Genomic DNA, 25624 nt, shown 5'->3' on the forward strand with positions numbered 1-25624 from the left:
CAAACATGCTCAATGGGGGACAGATCCGGAGATCTTGCTGGCCGGGGTAGTTGACTTACACCTTCTAGAGCACGTTGGGTGGCACGGGATACATGCGGACGTGCATTGTCCTGTTGGAACAGCAAGTTCCCTTGCCGGTCTAGGAATGGTAGAACGATGGGTTCGATGACGGTTTGGATGTACCGTGCACTATTCAGTGTCCCCTCGACGATCACCAGTGGTGTACGGCCAGTGTAGGAGATCGCTCCCCACACCATGATGCCGGGTGTTGGCCCTGTGTGCCTCGGTCGTATGCAGTCCTGATTGTGGTGCTCACCTGCACAGCGCCAAACACGCATACGACCATCATTGGCACCAAGGCAGAAGCGACTCTCATCGCTGCAGACAACACGTCTCCATTCGTCCTTCCATTCACGCCTGTCGCGACACCACTGGAGGCGGGCTGCACGATGTTGGGGCGTGAGCGGAAGACGGCCTAAGGTGTGCGGGACCGTAGCCCAGCTTCATGGAGACGGTTGCGAATGGTCCTCGCTGATACCCCAGGAGCAACAGTGTCCCTAATTTGCTGGGAAGTGGCGGTGCGGTCCCCTACGGCGCTGCGTAGGATCCTACGGTCTTGGTGTGCATCCGTGCGTCGCTGCGGTCCGGTCCCAGGTCGACGGGCACGTGCACCTTCCGCCGACCACTGGCGACAACATCGATGTACTGTGGAGGCCTCACGCCCCACGTGTTGAGCAATTCGGCGGTACGTCCACCCGGCCTCCCGCATGCCCACTATACGCCCTCGCTCAAAGTCCGTCAACTGCACATACGGTTCACGTCCACGCTGTCGCGGCATGCTACCAGAGTTAAAGACTGCGATGGAGCTCTGTATGCCACGGCAAACTGGCTGACACTGACGGCGGCGGTGCACAAATGCTGCGCAGCTAGCGCCATTCGACGGCCAACACCGCGGTTCCTGGTGTGTCCGCTGTGCCGTGCGTGTGATCATTGCTTGTACAGCCCTCTCGCAGTGTCCGGAGCAAGTATGGTGGGTCTGACACACCGGTGTCAATGTGTTCTTTTTTCCATTTCCAGGAGTGTAAGTGGAGTTGTGAAACAAGAACATTTTCGTCTGGTGACTGTAAGGATGAATTAAAACTATCCTGAAGCCGAAGGTTGATTTGAACACCCCAGAGATCTGCTAGTGATTTCATAATTTTTGGCACAGCACAACGTGTTGAATATTTGATGCCGTCGAAGTCCACTTCCGTACACAATATCATAAATCACACACAGGCAGTGTACCAGAATCACCAACGAATGGAACGTGTGATGCGTCATTGATCGCACGAAGTGGCAACAAAAGTGAATTCGTACTTGAAGTTTCAAGTGATGTGCTAACTGTATGAAAAGTGTTGGACATAGAGGTCAAATTTCTTTTTTTTCGTATTTTCCCCACTACTGAACTTTTGCAGTGCCTCACAAGCAATCATTACAGTCTGACAAATCTCGTGGCGCCTCGCTTGCTTTTCACCGCTAACCTGGCGCTCCCTTGTCTTTGCAGACAGCGCGTGGTTGGCGTTCTCGGTGCGCAAGAACTGGCGCTCCCTGACCCACGTCAGCAACTCGGGACTGACCAGCGTGCACGGCATCAAGTTCCTCAGCATGGCCTGGGTGGTGCTCTTCCACAAGTACGCCGTCATGGCCGACACACCGACCATCAACAGCGATATCGTCGAGGACGGGGTAAGTCGTCACAGATCGCCAAAACAAAAGAGACTCTTCAGCCTTTTGCTCTCTGATCAAATAGTCACATGCCAGTATTACTTCACGTTCAAAACGCGTGCTACACCCACAACCTGTCAGCGGCGATATTCCCACTGTGCATGTGAAAGCTGGACTTGAGGTTTAGAGTTTAGATGTAATTATTTTTCTAGCTAATGTTCAGCTTAATCAGACAAACACAGACTTCATTCTCTGTCTCCACTTTCCCTCACAAGCACAACTTGATTCTTGAAGAGCATTTTAAATAAAATTAAAGCGCCAAGTAGTGAGACACGGAGACGTATTCTTCGCAGCACGCGACGACGTCGGGAGAGGGCAGTGTGATATATCTTTATGAGACTGACTCAGCCTGGTATCGCAGTGCTTAAGAAATTAATTTCGTATGCGGAGGACTTGGAAGGCCGCTATTTTCCGTGCAGAACCGCTGACTGACTAAAAGATGTACTTTGAAATTCACTACCACATTTCCTGAGTGAAGTGATACGACCGATGACTGTCGACGCCTACAAAAATTTCTAACCAAAACGTGACAATAACCCAAATGATCAGCCGGAAATATACTGATTGGGGGAATGGAAAGAAATATGCTGGAACTTGGTTATTTATATGAGAAGGGCGTTCATTTAAGAGTCTACACAGTACATAGAGTTTGAAAGCACACTTCATTATTGTATCAAATTTTATTAGGAAGCTTTCTTCTTGCTGTTAAAATATCAGTAGGTGTGCGTGCCTGCAACGTCTTTTTCCCTTCGGAACATTCTTTCGTTGCTGTTCACTTGGGCAGGCGTGACTCATAAACAGCCCCGCCCAGGCGGGGAGGTATTAGGCGAAAAATAAATTCATTAACGGCAGATGATAAAACCATACATCAGACAAAGTTAATATATTAAAAAGCACTCTCAGACCACAAGTGGCCTACCGGGACCATCCGACCGCCGTGTCATCCTCAGTGAGGTTGCGTATAGGAGGGGCGTGGGGTCAGCACACCGCTCTCACAGTCGTTATGATGGTATTCTTGACCAAAGCCGCTTTTATTCGGTTGAGTAGCTCCTCAATTGGCATCACGAGGCTGAGTGCTCCCCGAAAAATGGCAACAGCGCATGGCGGCTGGATGGTCACCCAGCCAAGTGCCGGCCACGCCCGACAGCGCTTAACTACGGTGATCTCACGGGAACCGGAGTATCCACTGCGGCAAGGCCGTTGCCACAGTTATTATATAGTAATATAAAGTACGTAACAGGAATGAGTGTACTACCTGTCGTAGTTTTTATAGATTGACTATATAATTTGTACTATGATATAGTAATAGTGTCTAATTCATGGTTTTATCACCTGATGTTAGTGATTTTATATTTCGGCTAATATGATGCTGTGAATACTTTTATGAATCTGATGTTGGTCAGTCTACCACAAATGGTTGTCTAAATAATTTTATCGGCATCTCAAGGTTGTAACATGACATTTTTCAAATACTTAGAGTTGCGCAGCTCCAATACATGAAAATGTACGAATCATAACGATGTCAAAAGAGTCATTTTACATTCACGTTACACATTCATGTATAAAATGGCTACATGCTCAACATTTACTTTTTTTAAATATTGATGTGAGTTCACAATTCCTGTCCACTAACATTTACGTATCACATAGGTAGAAATTCTTCTACTGAAAAGAAAGAGTTGTTAAGGAAAAACTTTTTCAGTTTGTTTTCAGATTTAACTTTACGTCTGGGAGACATTGTGAAACAGTGGACAAGTGATTAAAATTTTTGGTGGCAGAATTGTGCACCCGTTTTAGCGCTAAAACCAAACTTAATGTGGGATAATGGATGTCATTTTTCCTCCGGCATTGTAAATGCCTTCGTCATTGTTTTTTTAGAACTATATTCACAAGAACTTCATGAAGCCGGGCGGGATTAGCCGAGAGGTCTAGGGCGCTGCAGCCATGGACTGTGCGGCTGGTCCCGGCGTAGGTTCGAGTCGTCGTTCGGGCATGGGAGTGCGTGTTTGTCCTTAGGATAATTTAGGTTAAATAGTGTGTAAGCTTAGGGACTGATGACCTTAGCAGTTAAGTCCCATAAGATTTCACACACATTTGAACAACTTCATGAAGGAATAAATGCACTGTGAAGCCCAACTCCTGAAACAGATACCGTCAAGGTGGTCGTGGATGAGCACGACATATTATTCTTACAGCACGTTGTTGAAGTATGGAAACTTTCTTTGCTAAAGATAAATTACCCCAGGACATTATCCCGTGCGTCATTACGAATAAAAATATGTGAAATATTTTAACTTACTGGTTTGTTTCTCTCCAAGATTTCCGATGGTTGGAAGTGCAAATATGGCTAACTGAGTTGTTTTATGTGTTGAAAGATGTGTTTTTTCCTGTTTAAATTCTCTAAAATTTTTTATTAGTGTGATGTCACCGCCAGACACCACACTTGCTAGGTGGTAGCCTTTAAATCGGCCGCGGTCCATTAGTATACGTCGGACCCGCGTGTCGCCACTATCAGTGATTGCAGACCGAGCGCCGCCACACGGCAGGTCTAGAAAGGCTTCCTAGCACTCGCCCCAGTTGTACAGCCAACTTTGCTAGCGATGGTTCGCTGACAAAATACGCTCTCATTTGCTACGACCTAGCAAGGCGCCATTACCGGTTACTATTGATGCTGTAAAACATGTACCGTCAAGAGCGATGTTCACCAATTATGGATTAAAGTTAAGTATTCCAGCAGCTACGTACTTTTTTTGTTAGTCTCATTTCCTTGACCTGTTCCAGACCTCACGCCAGCCTGCGTGAGCTAAAACGCGTGCCTTTCGGCTTCCTCTCATAGTGGGTTGGCTGTCTTGCCAATCCACAACAATTGGTGTTGTACCTGTAGATGTGCGGAACTGAATATATTGTATTAGGAGTGACTTATGCCCACGTTCACTGTCACCTGACTCTAAGCCACGGAACACTCGCGCAGTTGGACGGACTCAATATCGACCGCAGTGACAGTCCAGTTTTACGACGGCTCGTAGCGCAGCGAGCGCGCTCTAATGAGCGTCGTCGTGTTGCAGCTCAAGTACGACTGGACGCAGATGCCGGTGTCTAACGGCGGCAGCCTGGCGGTGAACACGTTCTTCGTGGTGAGCGGCATGCTGCTGTCGTTCGTGTTCCTGCGCGACCGCTCGCAGGGCCGGCCCTTCGGCCTGATCAACTTCTACGTGTACCGCTACGTCCGCCTGACGCCCGTCTACGCCGTCGTCATCTGGCTGTACGCGACGCTGTCGCGCCACCTGGGCTCCGGCCCGCTGTGGAGCGGCGTCATGGCCGACCAGACGCGCCGCTGCCGCGCCTCGTGGTGGCGCAACCTGCTCTACATCAACAACTACCAGCCGCCCGGCGAGGTGGTGAGTCCCCGCCCCGCTTCCTGCCCGCACCTCGTACCTCTCACAGCAGTCAGTCTGCCAGTGTCCAAACAAAGCACAGTCTAGATCACGTATTTACCGGGTGATCAAAAAGTCAGTATAAATTTGAAAACTGAATAAATCACGGGATAATGTAGATAGAGAGATACAAATTCACACACATGCTTGGAATGAAATGGGGCTTTATTAGAACCAACAAAATACAAAAGTTCAAAAAATATCCGACAGATATCTGATCAGAATAGCAATAATTAGCATAACAAAGTAAGACGATGCAAAGATGATGTTCTTTACAGGAAATGCTCAATATCTCCACCATCATTCCTCAACAATAGCTGTAGTCGAGGAATAATGTTGTGAACAGCACTGTAAAGCATGTCCGGAGTCATGGTGAGGCATTGGCGTCGGATGTTGTCTTTCAGCATCCTAGAGATGTCGGTCGATCACGATACACTTGCGACTTCAGGTAACCCCAAAGCCAATAATCGCACGAACTGAGGTCTGGGGACCTGGGAGGCCAAGCATGACGAAAGTGGCGGCTGAGCACACGGTCATCACCAAACGACTCGCGCAAGAGATCTTTCACGCGTCTAGCAATACTTTTTTTTTGTTCTAATAAAACCCCATGTCACTCCAAGCATGAGTGACAATTTTTACCTCTCTATCTACATTATTCCGTGGTTTATTAAGTTTTCAAATTTATACTGACTTTTGGATCACCCGGTATTTATACGGTCAGTTTCAGCCGAAGTAGGCCATCTTCAGAGCTAAAACACGCATAGTACCCAATTGCCATAACTGAAGTTCAGCTACTCACAGAGATCCAGTATGGATTGTAAGTATCCCGCCGCAGTGAAACTTGTTACATAGTCTAATGCTGTAATCCGGGAAAGATCTTCGTTGAAAAACAATAGTCTCAATCTTGGCCACCAGGTGCAAACTTGGCACTGTGAATGCAAGAAAGACGTACAGAGATGTTTCCCTATGTAATGCATTAGGAACGGGACGTGAACGTAAAAAGTAAATAAGTGAGAAAGAAGTACCGCTGATATTATTACTAACCGCCGCTAACCCTATTTCACCAGCATGATCACCAGCGTTGTCGACAAGTTGCTGTACAGCAACAAATTTGCACCTGGTGGCCAAAATTGTAACTAATTTGCTTCCAGTGTAAATCGGTTCGCCATTAACGCATTAGCACATCTACCGAGATTCGTTGCCATACAGTATAATTATAGCCCGCACTGGAACTCTGTAAGTAGCTGTAGTTTAACCACCCAGTACAGTAGCTATTGACGGAATGTGCTATATTACTCTGCACATTTTACATCTCAACATCAACTATAACCCAAGTGTAATATCTTGAGGCAGCCAGAGGCGTCTGCAGAAATTTATCGTAACAACGTATGAAGACGAACATGTAGATTCTGTCTCCCTCGATTCCTGTAAGTCATTTGTCACTGTACCACATGGTCAATTATTAGCTGAGATACAATCATACAGAGTATCTTCACAAGTACTTGACTGGCTCGAGGAATGTATGTTACAATGGATGGTGAGTGCTCAACAGAAACAAAAGTAACACCACGTGTGTCCCAAGGAAGCGTAACAGCGCTTGTAATGTTTTCAGTATACATAAACAACTTATAAGACAAGATCAGAATCATTTTGTCACTGACAATTCTGGTGCGTACAGGAAAATATCATCGTTGGGCGATATGAACGAATTTCAGAAACACACGGACATAGTTCCCCTTTTTGTAATTTTGGTATTACAGCCTGGCTACTCTGAAAGCTCTCCAGAGAGCGTAGATCTGGGCCTCGGCCGCTGTAGTCAATCAGCGTTTAAGTTGATCCCTGACAGCTTTGCATGCCTGCTACAACCTATCGGGTAACGCGATTTTGTAAACGTATCCACGGCAACGCTTCAGTGTTGCCACAGATCTATAGATGGCTATTGTATTCACCTGAAGCCGTGTGAGCTTCGCTGCTGGTAACTGGCGACGACGCTGCCAGCTGTCAGGGATCTTCTTTAGCTGATTCTACTATATGCAGAGCAATTACAGCTGCCAGTGCTATCATCAGCTGCTGCAGCGCCTCACACCATTTCAACAGCCATTTAGAGCCAGTGGTTGCCCTACAAGTTTCGTCGCAGCCCTACACAGAGTTCTGTGCTTCGACTGTACAATAGTACGGTACTGTCAAATGTACTCTGTGACAGTAGTGTTTGAGTTTTAACGGGTAAAACTTGTCTGAAGGAAATACCGAAGTAAATGTATTAGATGTATTTCGAGAGGGTATGGATACTGGAAATTGCAGACTTGCACCACGACTCCTGTAAGGATAGCAGTAAATGGATCTAGACCTTCCTATGTGTAGAAAACCCCAATAAAAGTTGTGTTTTTGTCCTGGCAAGACGATGTCTCCCATTGGTTTGGATCTTCCTCTGTGCTGCAGTGCGTGGTGCAGTCGTGGTACCTGTCGGCGGACACGCAGCTCTACTGGCTGAGTCCGCTGGTGCTGTACCCCATGTTCCGGTGGCCGCGCGTCGCACGTGGCCTGCTCGGAGGTCTGCTGCTCGTGCCCATCATCGTCGCCTTCTGCCTCACCTACATCCTCAAGTTCCCCTGGGCTGACGTCCGCAGTCTCGAGTGAGTATACCCTCCCTCACTCAACTCTCGCTCATAAACTTACTTTCCTCTTTCGTCGAAGATCAACTTCAATGTTGGGCAGATGTAATAGCTATACGAACGCTTTCGAGGAATACGAATCTCACAGACGGAAGATTATTCAACCATTACAGCTTTAGGTCTTAAATGCAGTGACTCCTACACCGGGAACTGACTTACGTAGTGGGGAAACAGACTATTTATATACAGACATCGGCTAAGAGAGAAGCAGAAAATTACATCGTGTACAGACTTATTCTTAGCTCGTATCGGCTATTTCCCTTTTTGTTTTCGTTCGTTCCTATTTGTGGACGGTGACGACGCACTGTACTCGTCTCTCCTTTCTCCCTCCCGAATTCCTCATATAATTTTAATTAATATTGTGTTTATACTGGTTGCTGGTGAGGAGGAAAGTTAGTTATTAGTATTTTATTAATGATCTCATTCATAAGCAGCCATATCACAGTCATCCCAGTCGCTCAAGAAAGTTATAATTAAGCTTTACTTGTTTAATCAGAATCCGACGATGACTCTCCTTGTCCGCAGTCTCGATGATTCGAAGCGATCTGCAGTCCTGTGTAAATAAAATGTCTTGGTTTTCTTGCGTTGCGTAGTCAGTCGGGAAATCTCAGATCAAGCGGAAAGTCTGTTTTGATAGAGTTTACTTATCCGATGAAATAATGGAGCTCTTGGATCTAATAATTGCAGGTTCGTTTCCAATTCATCGGAAGTTCCCTTCTGTCTATCAACGAAACGACACTTCCGTGCAAATTTCCAATTAGAGAATACATATATAATGAAATTCCTTACACACCTTTGATGTAAATGCTGAGTATATATTTCCTTGAGTAGCATACAATATATTTTCAATCTCTTTCTTCCAGTAATCTCGATAGCAAAATTACAATTATTCAATGCGGCTATTCGGCACGGAGAAGAACCTAGAAGTCCTCACAACACACCAGAGAGAATATTACAAAGAGTAATTATACGCTCATGGAGTAGCACTACTTTGCGCATCGATTCTGCGAGTATATAGATGGTCAAGTAGGAAACGTAATTCACTCATAGAACTGTGCAGCGACAATTAATAGAAGGTAAAGAGATATTACACTAACATTCCTTTCTTTCTCTCTTTTCTTTCCCCGCCCCCTCTCTTAATCTTCTTTCTCTCCCCACCCCCCATTCTCTCTCAGTCCTGACTTCACTACCTTTCTCTCAGCAAGCCTCTCTCATTCTTTCTGGCCCCTCTCCAGCTCCATTACTCCCACTCTCTTATCACTTCTCATTTTTCTCATCCATGGCCTCCCCCCCCCCCCTCCTTCCACCCTGCCCCGCCATCCGACAGTGGCTCGATGGGTAACTGGGTGATAGAGTAAATATCTGAAAGTAGTTCGAGTTCAATCAGTAGATTGTCCTAGAATTTTTCATGTCACATATCGCTTGTTTCACCGCTTACAATAATTGCTACTACAAGAAATACCCAATTTTCACTGTGACTTGAAATACACAGTAAACCGCAGGTTCCCCTATAACTGGTTTCTAAGTCAAATGAAAGCTCATACGAGTGCATACCATCTCCAATGCGGCCACCACTAGTTCAGCACTGTGGTGCCAACCCTTGGGATATATATTGGAAGTATTGCAGTTATTTCTGTAATCTTCCCCTGTTCGTAGCAGTATTTTCCCCTGGGATGTCAATCCTAATTTGCGAGACTGTAAAATAGTCCAGGAGTTGCTGTTTCTTGCACCCAACCTTAAGTCACTTACGTAATTTTTACCTTTCCGCCTTGTACTTGTTTGTAGAACGATATTTTGCCTCGCAGTTACGCTTTTTGACCAGAGAGTGCCTTGTTAATGGAAGAACTGTTGCCATGATAGCCAGGTGCAGGCACGGTTGTCTGCGGGTGCAGAATGCTCACAGGATCCGCGGCACCTTGTGTCTATACTGGAGCCCTCGTGTTGCAGGGACACGGTGCGAGACGCCTTCTTCCCAGGAGTGTACGCGGCCACCTACACGCGGGCCAGCCCCTTCCTCGTGGGCCTGGGACTGGGCTGGCTGCTCTTCCACACCAAGGGCCGCAAAACGCACCTCTCTATCGTAAGTACCACCACCGTGCTCTTCCACTTTGCGACTACTCTTGTGTGCAACAATTAAAGTAGGGGCTCATAATGATTATGTCGACACAGCTGGAAATTTGTGGCAGACCGGGACCTGACACGAACTTTCTGCTTATCACGAGCAGTCGCTTCAACTGTTAGATTTGTGCCCTGCTGAATACAAACGCAAATAGTTCTCTATGTACACAACAGGCGAGTTTCGCTACTCGGAGCTCGGAGTAAAGTTCAAACTGATACGAATCACGTTCACAAATGGTACAAGCCGGCAGATGGGGAAGCGGGACTTCACCACGGAAGTTGCAAGCCGAGAAATGCCTGATCTGGTGCCACGTCGATGGTAAGAAATACACAAATGGCTCCAGTTGTATGCAAACAGAAATCGAATTCCACATCAAGGTAATCAACGCAATAATATAATGGCGCGTAACGGAGAGCTCGGTGTACAGTTATCAACTTGGAGTAGAACACTGAACACAGTAACAAAAGGAAATAGCGCAAGAGACAATAAAAACCGTATTACATAATTATATGAACAACAAAACAAAGTATTAACTACGGAAATATAGTTTTCATTTGTGATAAGCCTGTCTTCGTTTTCCTACACAAACATCACTCAAGTTAGATTGAGTATAAAAATCTTTCCTCGGCATTATTAGAAGTGCTTATTTTAATAGTGGTACAAGTCCATTACTTCCACCTTTCTGTCGATAACGCTTCTGAAATTAATGAGCCAAACAAACAAAAAATGGCTCTGAGCACTATGGGACTCAACTGCTGTGGTCATCAGTCCCCTAGAACTTATAACTACTTAAACCTAACTAACCTAAGGACATCACACACACCCATGCCCGAGGCAGTATTCGAACCTGCGATCGCAGCAGCAGCGCGGCTCCGGACTGGAGCGCCTAGAACCGCACGGCCACCGCGGCCGGCCCAAACAAACAGAAATAAAGGTTATCTCTAGCAAGAAGCCATATGCTTGAATATTTCTCGTATGTCAACTGCAGATTTTTCAGCGCTCATTTAACTTTAGGGCTCTGTATCTCAATATGAAAAAAATGGACTTGTGCCACTATTGAAATAAGCCCTTCATTGAGCTAATAGCTGCATCTAGCGTCATTGTTCACATTGGTGTTTATGTCTATTCAAGCTGAAAAAGGTTATGAAAATGGTGAAACCACATCGAGTGAAAGTTTTTTTAAAAAAGAGAAAATTGCATATGCCAACACGCAAAGTAATATCTATCTGTCGAATAGTAATAAAAATTCCTCTGGATGATTGATAAAAGCTTGAACTGACAGTTGAGGTGATAAATAACGGAACAGAAGCATCCCGATGCAAATTTCCTGGAGAAGTGGATGCACCTGATTTTTCTGGGTAGTTTAGGTATAACAGACTCTGTTACACGAAGTTGACACTCTCTGATTTGGTAGAATTTAAATACTTGGAGCTACAGGTATACAGACTAGATAATCAGAAAATATGTGTGTTTCAAATGATCGTCCACGCCCATGCAGCAAAAAAATAAAATAAAATTAAAAAAAAGGCCGAGGAAGAATTTATAAAATGACTTCATTTGTTGGTAACAGTTGTTTTCACGGCTCTTTTTCATACAGCTGCATTTCTTAAACCTCACGCAAATCAACTCAGACTCGTCTGGTCTATAAATTTATCCCTAAGGCGTAGAAGAGGGTGCTGATGAGATAAGTGTGTCCACGTCCGTAGACCCAGCACGTTTACAGTGTCAGTCTGCATTCTTTCGTGACTGTTGCCACTGTAGATAAAATCTTCTGGGTCGTTAGTCTGCATCATATTCCCTTCTTTTGAAAACTCGACGTGTCGACTCCTCTACAGGAACCTTCTTCAGAAGATATTTTTTTTTTTCTTAGGAAATGGAGTAATGGGTAAAATTCGTCATTCATCGGTTTAAACAAAAAGTGCGGGAAAACTGCATGTTGTAAGCGAATGCGACACTGGCATTTTGCAGTGTTTGACAGCTAGAAGACTCCTGAGGGATATATCCCAGTAGAAGTTCGAAACGTCGAGTCTCGGAGAAGAAGTGGAAGAGTAATGTGAGGCAACACTGTAGCTTCGTGTGTGCGCCGAGTCTGTTATGCAGCGCCGTTGCTCTGTCCCCGCAGGCGACGGTGTGCGTGTGCTGGGCGGCGTCGACGGCGTGCGCCCTGGCCGTGGTGTACTCGCTGCACGCCTACTACGTCAAGCCGTACAACCCCCTGGAGGCCGCCTTCTTCAGCGCGCTGCACCCGCTCGCCTGGGCCCTCGTCGTCGCCTGGACCATCTTCGCCTGCGAGCGAGGATACGCAGGTAGGCACCTCCCAGACCGCTACCCTGTCTCCTCCTCTGATACCGCAGGCGTCGCTTGCTTGCCAGAGGCCACGTCCATCAACTGGCACACTAATGCACCTACTGTCTTGAGGTGGCTGTACAATTCCACCGACAAGAGATGTACCAACATTCCGTTTCCCAAAGGGATACTGAAACTGTGATAGAGGGTCAAGAAAAGAGTGTATAAGTAACTTTTATTACTCAAACGCCTTTTTGTTCCTACAATACAATATTCATTCACGCTCCAGACGAGTTACTCCTTTTACACTAAAGGTGTCTGTAATGGATTTTTGCCCGAAATAACACAGGTACTTTTTTATGTGGGATAGCTATGGATTCGAAACATTGGACACCATTTTTATGGATCCGTACCTCAATCGATAAAAACGAAACTCTTACACGATAACATTGTTGTCCGCCTGTCTGTCTGTCGGATTGTTGAGACGAATTTTTCTTAGGAACCAGCTGAGGCATGAAGTTGAAATTTTGTTATTGTTGGCGCTGTAAAAGCTGACGCTTCTAAGTCAGAGTAATTAAAAGATATGGCCATTTACACTACTGGCCATTAAAATTGCTACACCACGAGGATAACGTGCTACAGACGCGAAATTTAACCGACAGGAAGAAGATGCTGTGATATGCAAATGATTAGCTTTTCAGAGCATTCACACAAGGTTGGCGCCGCTGGTGACACCTACAACGTGTTGACATGAGGAAAGTTTCCAACCGATTTCTCATACACAAACAGCAGTCGACCGGCGTTGCCTGGTGAAACGTTGTTTTTACGCCTCGTGTAAGGAGGAGAAATGCGTACCATCATGTTTCCGACTTTGATAAAGGTCGGATTGTAGCCTATCACGATTGCGGTTTATCGTATCGCGATATTCCTGGTCGCGTTGGTGAGATCCAATGACTGTAAGCAGAATATGGAATCGGTGGGTTCAGGAGGGTAATACGGAACGCCGTGCTGGATCCCAACGGCCTCGTATCACTAGCGCGTTGGAAGCGTGTATTCGCCATCGCCATACTGGCCTATCACCCGGCGTGATGGTATGGGGTGCCATTGGTTACACATCTCGGTCACCTCTTGTTCGCATTGAAGGCACTTTGAACAGTGGACGTTACATTTCAGATGTGCTACGACCCGTGACTCTACCTTTCATTCGATCCCTGTGAAACCCTACATTTCAGCAGGGTAATGCACGACCGCATGTTGTAGGTCCTGTACGGGCCTTTCTGGATACAGAAAATGTTAGACTGCTGCCCTGGCCAGCACATTCTCCAGATCTCTCACCAATTGAAAACGTCTGGTCAATGGTGGCCGAGCAACTGGCTCATCACAATAAGCCATTCACTACTCTTGATGAAGCTATCGTGTTGAAGCTGCATGGGCAGCTGTACCTGTACATGCCACCCAAGCTCTGTTTGTCTCAATGCTCAGGCGTATCAAGGCCGTTATTACGGCCAGAGGTGGTTGTTCTAGGTACTGATTTCTCAGGATCTATGCACCTCAATTGCGTGAAAATGTAATCACATGTCAGTTATAGTATAATATATTTGTCCAATGAATACCCGTTTATCATCTGCATTTCTTCTTGGTGTAGCAATTTTAATGGCCAGTAGTGTATATCACATATTTTGACACTCGCAATCTCACCGATCAAAAATTGTAGTGTACTGCCCATTGACCTAGAATCATGAAACCTGGTAAGAAGCAAGGTTCCAGACTACAAGTAACGGAAAAAAATACGAGAAGTTGTTAGTTTGCAATTACATCATTTTTTCTTTGTAGCATTTGCTGTCCGTCTATGTCTGTCCGTCTCTTGAAACCACTTTCTGTCAGGAACAGCTAGAGGTATCAACGTGAAATTTATGTCAAATACTGAGGTTTACGACCCTAACCGGCTTAAGAAATTTAAACTTATAAATCAATGCAATCAGTAGATAGGGCCATATGTGTCACATATTTCGATGCTCGCAAATTCAGTCCTCAAAACCTATAGATGAACTACCTGTACACTTGTAGGGTTTGGTGGCTTAGTAGAAAATGCGTGCCTGCAAATTCCACCTCTCAGTGATGTGAGGAATCGCCAGAAACAACACGTGGATCGGATTCCACGTTAAACTGTTGGTTGCCTTTCCCCGGTTGCGTAACTGGGGTACGTTAATGATATGTAAATAGGCTAAGTGGTATCCAATAGCAAGACTTGCAACAGGTCATTGAGCCACACGCAGTTATTATCATTATCTACGCACGTAAGAGCGCGAGTCCTAGTCTCACATTTTTGGTTTTCTAATCACTCCGTCGTTGCTGACAACGGTATTCTGCCCTTTCCCGATACGAACATGTCAAAGCCAAAGCCGTCATGAGCAGCGCATTGAATAGAAACCGCTAGTGGGAGCCAGAAAGTCTACGTTCATAGCAGGATCGTAATCTGTGTAGTAGGAAGGCGTGACCGGTAGTAACCCATGTGATGCACTGTGCAAGTAGTGGCTGTCTGCGTGTCCTCTTTCCCATGACAGTGGTTAGACCCACGAGGTGCACTGCATACGGCTCCTATCGGGGATAGTCAATCTCAATAAGCAACACCTCTGAGCTGCTAATGGTATCAGCCGTTTGTGGGGATATTAAAGATATCATCTCAGAGGCATGTAGTCGCAATGTATTTTATTGTGAAGTATTAGACACTTCCTTAGGCTGTACTCATTGATGCTGATTATTCATGATCGATTATGGAATATACGTTCTATCATCAGCTGCGTCTGAAAAACCTAATACTTCTACATCAATTGAATGAAATATGTCCACATTTGGTTACCCAACGGTATCCTGCGGTACCAGTTTGCTCCTAGGTAAAATCACTCCAATTTACGCGAAAGCTTTTTTGTTTTGTTTTCACATCAACTTACTTGGTTCATACACCAACCCAGTCTTCTTGAATTACCGTCCCCCTAAATCAGTTCAAACGGTTCCCGTCAGAACACCGAAGTTAAACGTCGTTGGACCTGGCTAGCCCTTGGATGGCTGACCGTCCGGATCTAATGGTTCAAATGGCTCTGAGAACTATGGGACTCAACTGCTGAGGTTTAGTCCCCTAGAACTTAGAACTAGTTAAACCTAACTAACCTAAGGACATCACACACATCCATGCCCGAGGCAGGATTCGAACCTGCGAGGCCATCTGAGGAGCTATCTGGTTGAGAAGTAGCAGTTCTCGTCACGAAAACCAACAACGGCCCCTTCATGCCTACCATGCCTATCGCCTGAGGATAACACGATGGTCTATCGGTAACGGTGGGCCTTCCGATGCCTGCTCGGACGGATTAAATCAATTCATATGAATGCTGCAACAGTTCCTGAATTCGAGCAGAGCTCTCTTTTCCCTTTGTCCTCCTCGTCTCGTCACTAATTCGCACGAGGATAAATGGAAATGTCGTGTGGCTAGGGCCTCCCGTCGGGTAGACCGTTCGCCTGGTGCAGGTCTGAATCGTCTCTTTTGTCTGAAAATACTAGATGGCTGCCTAAAATTTGAAAATCGATTTTACTGCTTAAATTTCGTTTACCGAGCTAGGTGGCGCAGCAGAAATACATCAGACTCATTTTCGGAAGGACGGTGATTTAAATTTTCCTCCGGCCATCCGGATTCAGGTTCCCGGTGTTTTCCCAAAACCGCCCAAGGTAAATGCCGGAAAGATTCCACGATGGGACACGGCGACTTTCTTCCTAGCCCGAGATTTAGATCTCTAATGACCTGGTCGTCGAAGGGACATTAATGCCACGCTTCTATGTTTATTATGTGAGATTTCATCTCTATAGCGATGTGTTTGGAGTTGTTGACGAGTATGTAGCGGTATTGTCCTGCGGCAGGTCCCGTCCGCAGACTGCTGAGCTGGTGGGGATTCCAGCCCCTGGCCAAGCTGTGCTACAGCGCCTACCTCATCCACTTCCTCGTCTTTTACTACGAGCTGGGCGCCCTCAGGGCTCCGATCAGCTACGATCACTTCTCGGTGGTAAGTATGCAATCACAGCACTTGCATGGTCATGGTGAAAATTTGTTGTAGTGTTAGTATTCCTACTCCTAAAGCTCGTTATTAAGTCGGTGACTGCCATGTAATGAATTGGGGTTGAAGATCGTAATAGAGGTGGCTGTCTACAACTGTTAGATAAGTTGAGAAAAGCATGTTTGCGCCGTCAGCCGTATAATTGTATGTTTATTCTCTACCGTTTTAGATTATTACAATCATATCCGCAGGAGAAAAACAATGTATATCAGTGGATCAAACATACATTTTCGTCATATACGTGCCAACCAAATATAGAAGACGTATAATTTTCATAACACTCTGTCTTAACTTACTCCATATAAACGTGCTGTGGCTTGGCACACTTACTATGGTGCATACTTGATGATAACTGCACCCTTAATAATATACTCAAAGAACGTGAAAAAGAGCTTTTTCGTCCCGTGCGTTTTTTGATAACCATAGACTTTACACTGCCGCGTGGGATTAGCCGAGCGGTCTGGGGCGCTGCAGTCATGGACTGTGCAGCTGGTCCCGGCGGAGGTTCGAGTCCTCCCTCGGGCATGGGTGTGTGTGTTTGTCCTTAGGATAGTTTAGGTTAAGTAGTGTATAAGCTTAGGGACTGATGACCTTAGCAGTTAAGTCCCATAAGATTTCACACACATTTTTTGAGACTTTTCAGACGTGCCACCTCTTGTACTTTGTCTTAGCAGTGACCGTCTGTTCTGTTTGCAGGTACACATCGCACTGGGTGACGTCGCCATTGTGCTCACGTTATCCACAGTGTTCGCCCTCACTTTTGAGCTGCCCGTTCTCAACCTGGACAAGGCTTGGCTAAAACCTGGTATGTGTCTTTCACCAACTACGTTTGTTGTCTCTCTCTCTCTCTCTCTCTCTGCCTCTCTCCCCCTACTCTCTCTCCCTCTCTGTCTAAATGCTCCCATCCATGAACCCTTTTCACATCTCCAATTTGGCCACATATTCAAAATTTACAACCTTTACACTGTAACAAAACTTACTCATATTTACCACTCTGCAATCTAGTTTCTTTCAATATTACACTTATTGTACATCTAATTCACACATTTAGTTCCAACTGCTCTTTCCTGTCTTTATATTTTGTGTGGGCTATGTTTGATAAATGTTAAAAATTGCGTTGTATAATAATAGTCGAATTAAATAAGGTGATGCTGAGAAAATTAGATTAGGAAAGGAGACACTAAAAGTGTTAGATGAGTGCTGCTATTTGGGGAGCAAAATAAATGATGATGGTCGAAATAGGATATAGCTACTGCTAAGGGAAGAGTTTCTGAAGAAGAGAAATTTGTTAACATTGACTATAGAGAGAAGTGTTAGGAGATCTTTCCTGAAGGTATTTTGCTGGAGTGTAGCCATCTATGGACGTAAACCATGGATATAAACAGATAAAACAAGAAGAGAATAGAGACTTTTGAAATGTGGTGCTACAGAAGAATGTTGAGGATTAGATCAGTACATCGCACAACTAAAGAGGAGGCACTGAACAGAAATGGAGAGGCGAGAAATTTGTGGCACAGTTTGACCAAAAGAAGGGATCGGTTGGTATGGCACATTTTGCGCCATAAACGGATCACCAGTTTAGTATTGGAGGGAAGTGTGCCTCAAAGAACAGACACCACGTATCCATATCAATGATTCGTCTCGATGGGCAATGTATCCACAACCTTCAGTGTGGATGATGATCAATCAGGGAGCGCGTAGAGATGGTTCGAGTATTTGCAGTATACACTGTGTCCGGGTGGCGCAATGGTTAACGTAACAGCGTTTTTTTTTTTTGTTTTTTTTTTTTGAGTCATCTGTCTTCTGACTGGTTTGATGTGGCCCGCCACGAATTCCTCTCCTGTGCCAACCTCTTCATCTCAGAGTAGCACCTGAAACGTACGTCCTCAACTATTTGCTGAATGTATTCCAATCTCTGTCTTCCTCTACTGTTTTTGGCCTCCACAGCTCCCTCTAGAACCATGGAAGTCATTCCCTGACGTGTTAATAGATGTCCTATCATCCTATCCCTTCTCCTTGTCAGTGTTTTCCATGTCTTTTTCCTCTCCGATTCAGCACAGAACCTCCTCATTACGTACCTATTAGTCTATCTAATTTTCATTATTCAGTTGAAGCACTAAGTCTCAAATGCTTCGATTCTCTTCTCTACCGGTTTTCCCACAGTCCATGTTTCACTATCATAGAATGCTATGCTCCAGACGTATATTCTCAGTAATTTCTTCCTCAAATTACGGCCTATGTTTGATATTAGAAGACGTCTGTTGGCCAGGAACACCCCTTTCGCCAGTACTAGTCGGCTTTTGGTGTCCTCCTTGCTCTGTCCGTCGCTCGTTATTTTACTGCCCAGGTAGCAGAATTCCTTAACTACTTCGTAACCATCAATCCTGATGTTAAGGTTCTCGATGTTCTCATTTGTGCCACTTCTCATTACTGTCGTCTTTCTTCGATTTACTCTCAATCTATATTCTGCACTCATTAGACTGTTCATTCTCTTCGACAAATCATGTAATTCCTCTTCGCTTTGACTGAGGATAGCAATGTCATCAGCATCGTATCACTGATATCGTTTCCTGCCTAATAGGCAGGAAATCCGTGGTTCGTGTCCCGGTCCGGCACACGTTTTCAGACGTCGCCGCTGATTCCACTCAAAGTCCCGAGGCTGATGATATCGTTAGTTCCTTCCCTTTCGTTTCCTGTCCTTTCCTTCCATTCCCGTTCAATTTCCATAAAAAACTGGGTAATTTCCAAGAATGATTGCCTATCGAAGTGGCGGCGTCCTAACGATACATCTCGAACGTGCGATTGTAAATCGATCATGCGACTCTGCTGTCGGCGTTATGATCAATTATTTGTGATCGTCATTTGTATCTGTTACCCGCCGTTCCCTCTTAGTTGCTCCAAGTTACACACCTCCGCGAATTAATAGAAAAAAGGGAACTGTTCCCGTAACGTACACATCATATGGCCTTTCACATGACGACAACACCGACGACGAGTAAGGTAAGTCATCTCCTTTGTAGTTACAAGTATTTTTGTAACGGTCTTCTTTTGTCATTGCTACAGTACCACCGTGAACATACTCATAACGCCCGCCAAAAAAGTTGCGTGATCCGTTACAAAAATACTTGTAATTACAAAGGAGATGACTTAACTTACTCGTCGTCATGTGAAAGGCCATGTGATGTGTACGTTAGGGGAACAATTCCCTTTTTTCTATTAATTCGCGGAGGTATGTAACTTAGAGCAACTAAGAGGGAACGACGGAAAACAGATAAAAATGACGATCACAAATAATTGACCATGACGTTGACAGCACAGTCGCATGATCGATTTACAATCGCAAGTTCGATATGTACCGTTTGGACCCCGCCACTTCGATAGGCAATCATTCTTGGAAATTACCAAAAACTGAATTAGTCAAACTGGGTGCAAGCAGTTATACAAAGCAGGGGAGAGATTTACTGAAGCTCTTACTGATAAATTCCTAGCTATTGTCGAAGAAATGTTCTATGCTACTTGAATATGGTGCTTTAACAGTATTAACGCCCGGGGTTAACTTTAATAAGCAATGTTTTTGGCGATAAATTCTTCAGTGGAGTAGACACACAGAGATACTGAACAGCTGGACTGTTGCGCTTTAGCTTACGAGTTGCCGTCGCACCTTTACAGACAGCAAGCCCTCGCCGGCCAACCCCGCGTCGCCCGGCACGGCGACGCCGCCGGCTTCCGTGCTGTCTAGCATCCAACCGCCTTCGACGCTGGGGCAAGCGGCCGGCAAACCGCAGGACAATCCCGCCTTCGAGAACACGGAGGCCGCCACAGTGGCAGCGTCGGAGGCGACAGAGACCCACCCCGCCCCTCCCAGCGACGGTCGACTCGCGGAGGTGCGCGTCGACGCCTCGTCCACGCCGGCCAGCTGTTAGCGGTTTCCGTGGCAACGACCTGCGGCCGGGGACGCCGCTACACGAACCTCGACGTCGACTGATAACGCGTCGAAACGACCTTCGCTTCAGCATTCGAGATACCGCAGGCTATGACGTCGCACTAACCGCCGACGTATTTTGACAGTCTCTTAACCGCAAGATCGACATGCTTTTGAGGGGGAAAAGTCGAATAAGTGTCTTTCATTCATACTTTTATAGCAATATAAGTCAGTTCCTTGTGGAAAACAGGCTGTGAAACTGTTGTGCTGTTCCTTCTTTAGTCCGCGCATTGGTTCGAGGTCAAACGACACTCTCCATTAACGTCACCAGCTACGACTCGGAGAGAAATGGGCGCGTCTGCTCCCGACAGGTCTGAGAACACTGGCTGACGCAACGTTCAGGCAAGCGCTGCGCTTGCTCGATCGTTTTGCCACCGTTCGCTGCGACAGCCATATCGCGGATTCGTACAGCCTTGGTAGTCGCCTGTTAACCACCTGACCACTCTAACCTCTCGTAAAAGATCGCTTTTGGCAGTCTAGTCGGAAATACTACCAGAGAGTGCTTTCTGCAGCACTCTCTAATGTTAAATCTAGATGCAAACAGTATTGGCGAAAAACAGGCCAGTATTTATTAAGTGATATTTGTTTTTTCATTTGTGTAGCAGTACAACATTTTCCACAGTAAAATACTCGCATATCTCGCACTTCGTCTTTCACCTACTCTGCTTCAACTAGTGTCTTTGCCAAGAGAACTTTATGTTAAACGAAACACCAGATGGCGAGGAAAATGTTGTTACTGCGAAGAAGAGTAGCTATTTATTTCGTTGTCATTTGTTACCTACGTATTTCATAGATATTTATATGTTTAAGAAATATACATATCAAATGAAGTCGAGGCCCTTCAAGGCCTCCGTTTGCTGTGTTTAATGAAATCAGTATTAAATTTTGTTAATAAAAAACCTTAATTATAACAAAAGGCTGTAACTGTTTCTTCTCCATTTGATACGATTAATGTGAATCATTTCCTACAACATACCAACGGAAGTCGACCCTACTGTAATGTGCACCCATTTTAGGGAAATAAACAGCTATCATACATTATATGCGAAAAGCTGAACATGGACTCGTCCTAATGACAATATCACCAATTAACAAACTAATGGAATACACGATGTTACTACAGGCAATTGACACAATATAGTACTGCAGATTGCCGTCGTTTGATAAAAAGAACAATATCAAAAGAAGTAATTTCAGTCCCTGATGCGAATGTGGTGACGGTTTTAGACACTAAGCATAAGGAACATTAAACTTCTAAAAACACACGAAGATAACAGTGTACAGTTATTCTTAGCATTGGTTCAACGTGATATTATAAACCAATTATTTAAAAATATGCAAAAAATTATCGGACATGCATCAAAATTAGTACAACAGCTACTTGTGGTTAACTAATCACCCAGAAAAATGAAAATAATGAAATAAATTACTAGCCCGTCTGTAGCGTACAGGAGTGCTCACCTTTCTCACCTACTAGCACATACAGGAAAGATATAACGATGCTCTAGTTCCTTCGTCATCTAAAACACAGAGCACGTCTATCTGTGAGGACACTATGTTTTCTCCAGTGCTCAGTCTGCAGTTAAACTATTTCAGTTGCTCGGGAACAGCGTAACTTCCTATTTTCGCAGCAGGTTTCTGTGCGCTAGATAGATGAGGACTCTTTTTGCGAGAGATAAGGACTGCTCTACGTTAATAACTTCAGCAATAACAAAATCGCTTAAGACGATAGAAAACTGCATACGTAAAAAAGTAGTTGACGAATGTACCAACAGTTGAGGGCGATGATAAGATAATACTACATAAGAAATATTATAATGATCACAGATATCCAGCTCCAAGAGAAGTACAAACACGCACAGCAGTTAGACTTTCCTACTCTGTAAGACGTCAACATCCAAATATCAAGACTTCACCACACAAGAACTAATGACAACTGTCGTGTCATCTTCTATAGGCCAAATGAAAAACATTTAATAAACTTAGGAGCGAATTTTCAGGAACTTCGTGTGATGGAGCGTACAAATGCTGACGGTACAACACCTTCGTCTCTGTCCACAAATAAAACTTACATAGTTTTGAACCAGAGAGGTACGACTTTAATGTGGCAGAACGTCGGGAAGGCTGCATAATACGTAATGATGAACATTTAGCCCAAGCAGGACATGGAGAGCAACATAAGTAATGTTGCAGCTGCTTCAGACCAATCCAACTGTACCGGTTCCTTTCGATACGACGGGAAGGGGCAGAAAATTAGTTACTAGAACTGTTTACGGATTACACTTACTGCTCCAACACCTGAACTAAAGAAGTATGAAAATTAACTGGGACAATTTAAGTGTGCACGGTATGCATAAAACTAACTTTAACGAGCTTCTGAACACGTTGTGGCATAGATTCGACCAGGTTAGAACAAGTGTTACGTTGTTCGTTGTCATGAAACCATTCTTTTAGCACTGTTACTAACATGCGTTCTTTTGTTGAGCAATTCATTTTACCAAGACGCCTTTTCAAGATAATCCACAAATAATTGTCGATGGGGTTTAAGTCGAATTACCAGGCCTTTGAAGTGCATTAATGTTGTTTTCATCCAAGAAGTTCGAGTCTTCCCTCGAGCATGGGTGTGTGTGTTTGTCCTTAGGGTAATTAAAGTTAAGTAGTGTGTAAGCTCAGGGACTGATGACCTTAACAGTTGAGTCCCATAAGATTTCACACATTTGATTATTCATCCAAGATCAAATGGTTCAAAAGGCTCTAAGCCCTATGGAACTTTAAACATCTGAGGTCATCAGTCAGCTAGACTTAGAACTACTTAAACCTAACTAACCTAGGGGCACCACACACATCCATGCCCGAGGCAGGATTCGAATCTGCGACCGTAGCAGTAGCGTGGTTCGGGACTGAAGCGCCTAGAACCGCTCGGCTACAGCGGCCGGCATCCAAGGTCGTCTTGACTGCTCTAGAAATGTGACACAGGGCCAAATCATGTAGAAATGTTCATGTACCATCTGAAAAGCTCTGTAGGAATGGCACAACCGTGTGCCTAGCGAGTTCAATGTATTTACTTGACTTCATCATGTCATCAACTGGAACTAGCGCCCCAGAGCCATTGCAGTGAAGAAACCCCAGAACATTTCTTGGGCTGGTATTTTGTAACCTGTTCGAGATTCTCTGCTCTCACTGCTTCTTTAGTGTCTCTCCTTAAACTCCTTTGTGAGTAAACTTGAACAACAAAATTTAAGTCATCGGTGAAAATTACACGTTTCCAGTCATTGGAGGCCCAAGATTTATATATTTTGTCCCATGCCAACCTATCTTTCGTGTCTTTCGCTCACAATCAAGAAACTTTCAGAGTCAATTTGAACCCCAGTAGCCAATAAATATCTCTGAAGGTCCTCCCTTGTCTTGTGAGGATGAATTTTACTGCTTGTAAGTTGAGTCTTGTCAGTCCTGTGGATGGTTTTCCGTTTTCGTCCGTATTTGCCTTTTGTTTATGGAGACAATGATACAGTAACTCTATATGCCCTACTAAGTCGTGAAACACCAGATTTATAGTCATAGATGCTGTGTCCATGAAGATCAACTATTTTTACAGGTATCGTAGGTGACACAAATTTTTGCTGTCGAGCACGCAACTGAACTGAAGGGGACCTACACTTGTCAAGTCCGCCTCGAATCCACACTGGTTACAGTTAACCAACTTCAGTTACTTGTAAAACATAAGCTTGTTCCAATTAATTTCCACAATACTATACTAATCTATTTATTCTTAAGTTGTGTTACTACTCATTTTTGGCATAATTTTCATTTCGGGTTTCAAATAAAAAATGAATTTCATTATATTACATCATCCAGAAACCCAACCGAAGGAAGAAAGGACGAATATTAGAGTTTACCGCATCCCATCGGCATCGAGGGGGCTAGAAGGGAAGCGGTATTTAAAACAACCATCCCGATATTCGCCCGAAATGATCTAGACGAACCACGGGATACATAAAACGGGATGACCACATCAGAACTTTAATCCTGCTCTTCCCTAATATGAGTTCAGTTGCTACGATGCGATACACTTCCACAAGAAAATAAAGATCATAGCCTCTGTACTAATCATCAAACAGAAATGCTGACGGTTTATACGAATATTAGAGATGGAACTGAAGAGCTGACTTAACACGTATGTGTGGATCTAGATGTAGAACAAATATGGTAGGTTGTGGAACATAGAATTATCTATTACGAAAGGAAACAGTATAAGGGTATGTTGTATGTGGAGCTTAAGAATGGAATGAATGTCATTGCTGCAGAAAGTATAATGTTTGAGTCTTTAATGCTAGTCAGACATCAGTAAATGGAGAGGGTAGACAAGTGGGAGATAAAGAGAGAATACAGTTAAGAACAATGGTGAGAGGATTCTTGACTTCTGTGAAGTAGACAGTCTAGTAGCAGCAAATACGTTTACACTCAAGAGACCTCATCAATACAGTAGGGAGAAACCCAGTCAGGAACAAACAGCGTTAATAACCTAAACAGTCGTGAGAAGTACCATTTTAATCTTATGATGGATTGTTCAGGCTTTTAAATGGGGTGTTATCATTATCTATTGATAAGTACAACCAAAATAAGCGAAAAGGAGGGCAAGAGAGAGCCAAGGAAGAATAAAGACGGGAAAACTGAAGTAACATAACTCAGAGAGGACCAGAAAATGGAAGAAGGGTTTCGCAAGCTATAGAGTAAATGTGTTCGGAAAAAAAAAAAAAAAAAAAAAACAGAATATAGGTGAACCGGACTTGGAGAAGAAATGGAACACATTTATGACGATGATTCTGGGAGGGACAAATGGAGTATGGAAGTGTGAAATAACTGTGCTGGGGGTTTGGGAGCGGGTATAATGATAATATCCAGGATGCGAGGAAGAAGAAGGAAAGATAAATTTGAGGATCAAGACCACTGGTCATTAACATATGAGTGATACAAGCAACAAAGAAAAAAAGGCAAAAATATTATTAAGGAGACAAAAAAATTAAGTCACGGGAATAATATGAAGGTATAAAAAGGAATACAAGAAAAACTGATACGGGGAAAGGCTGAGGAGATCTGGAATCAGCCGGAAAGGAGATAGCTAGGAGAAAGCTTAGAGAGGGTAAATCTGAAGATTAGGATAATGTTACGTCATAGATGATTCAAAATATAAAGCAGAAACACGAAGATTTGCTGTTTACCATCAAGGTTGACACATAACTTTAGAGACACGAAAGTCGCAG

At 44.5% G+C, this 25624-nt stretch overlaps 1 protein-coding gene across 1 annotated transcript in view; it reads left to right on the forward strand.

Annotated features, from left to right (window-relative positions):
• The window catches only part of LOC124805245 (O-acyltransferase like protein-like), a 36784-nt gene extending 15505 nt beyond the window's left edge, over nt 1–21279 (forward strand). Inside the window, exons 5-12 of the mRNA XM_047265756.1 lie at nt 1547–1728; nt 4833–5165; nt 7641–7834; nt 9821–9953; nt 12115–12298; nt 16188–16330; nt 17078–17186; nt 20051–21279. Of these exons, the coding sequence (XP_047121712.1) occupies nt 1547–1728; nt 4833–5165; nt 7641–7834; nt 9821–9953; nt 12115–12298; nt 16188–16330; nt 17078–17186; nt 20051–20304 (1532 nt within the window). The 3' untranslated portion in view covers nt 20305–21279. The remainder of the gene's footprint in view (nt 1–1546; nt 1729–4832; nt 5166–7640; nt 7835–9820; nt 9954–12114; nt 12299–16187; nt 16331–17077; nt 17187–20050) is intronic.
• The last annotated feature ends 4345 nt before the right edge of the window (nt 21280–25624 follow it).

This window comes from Schistocerca piceifrons, chromosome 7, assembly GCF_021461385.2.
Source record: "Schistocerca piceifrons isolate TAMUIC-IGC-003096 chromosome 7, iqSchPice1.1, whole genome shotgun sequence".
Lineage (NCBI taxonomy): Eukaryota > Metazoa > Arthropoda > Insecta > Orthoptera > Acrididae > Schistocerca > Schistocerca piceifrons.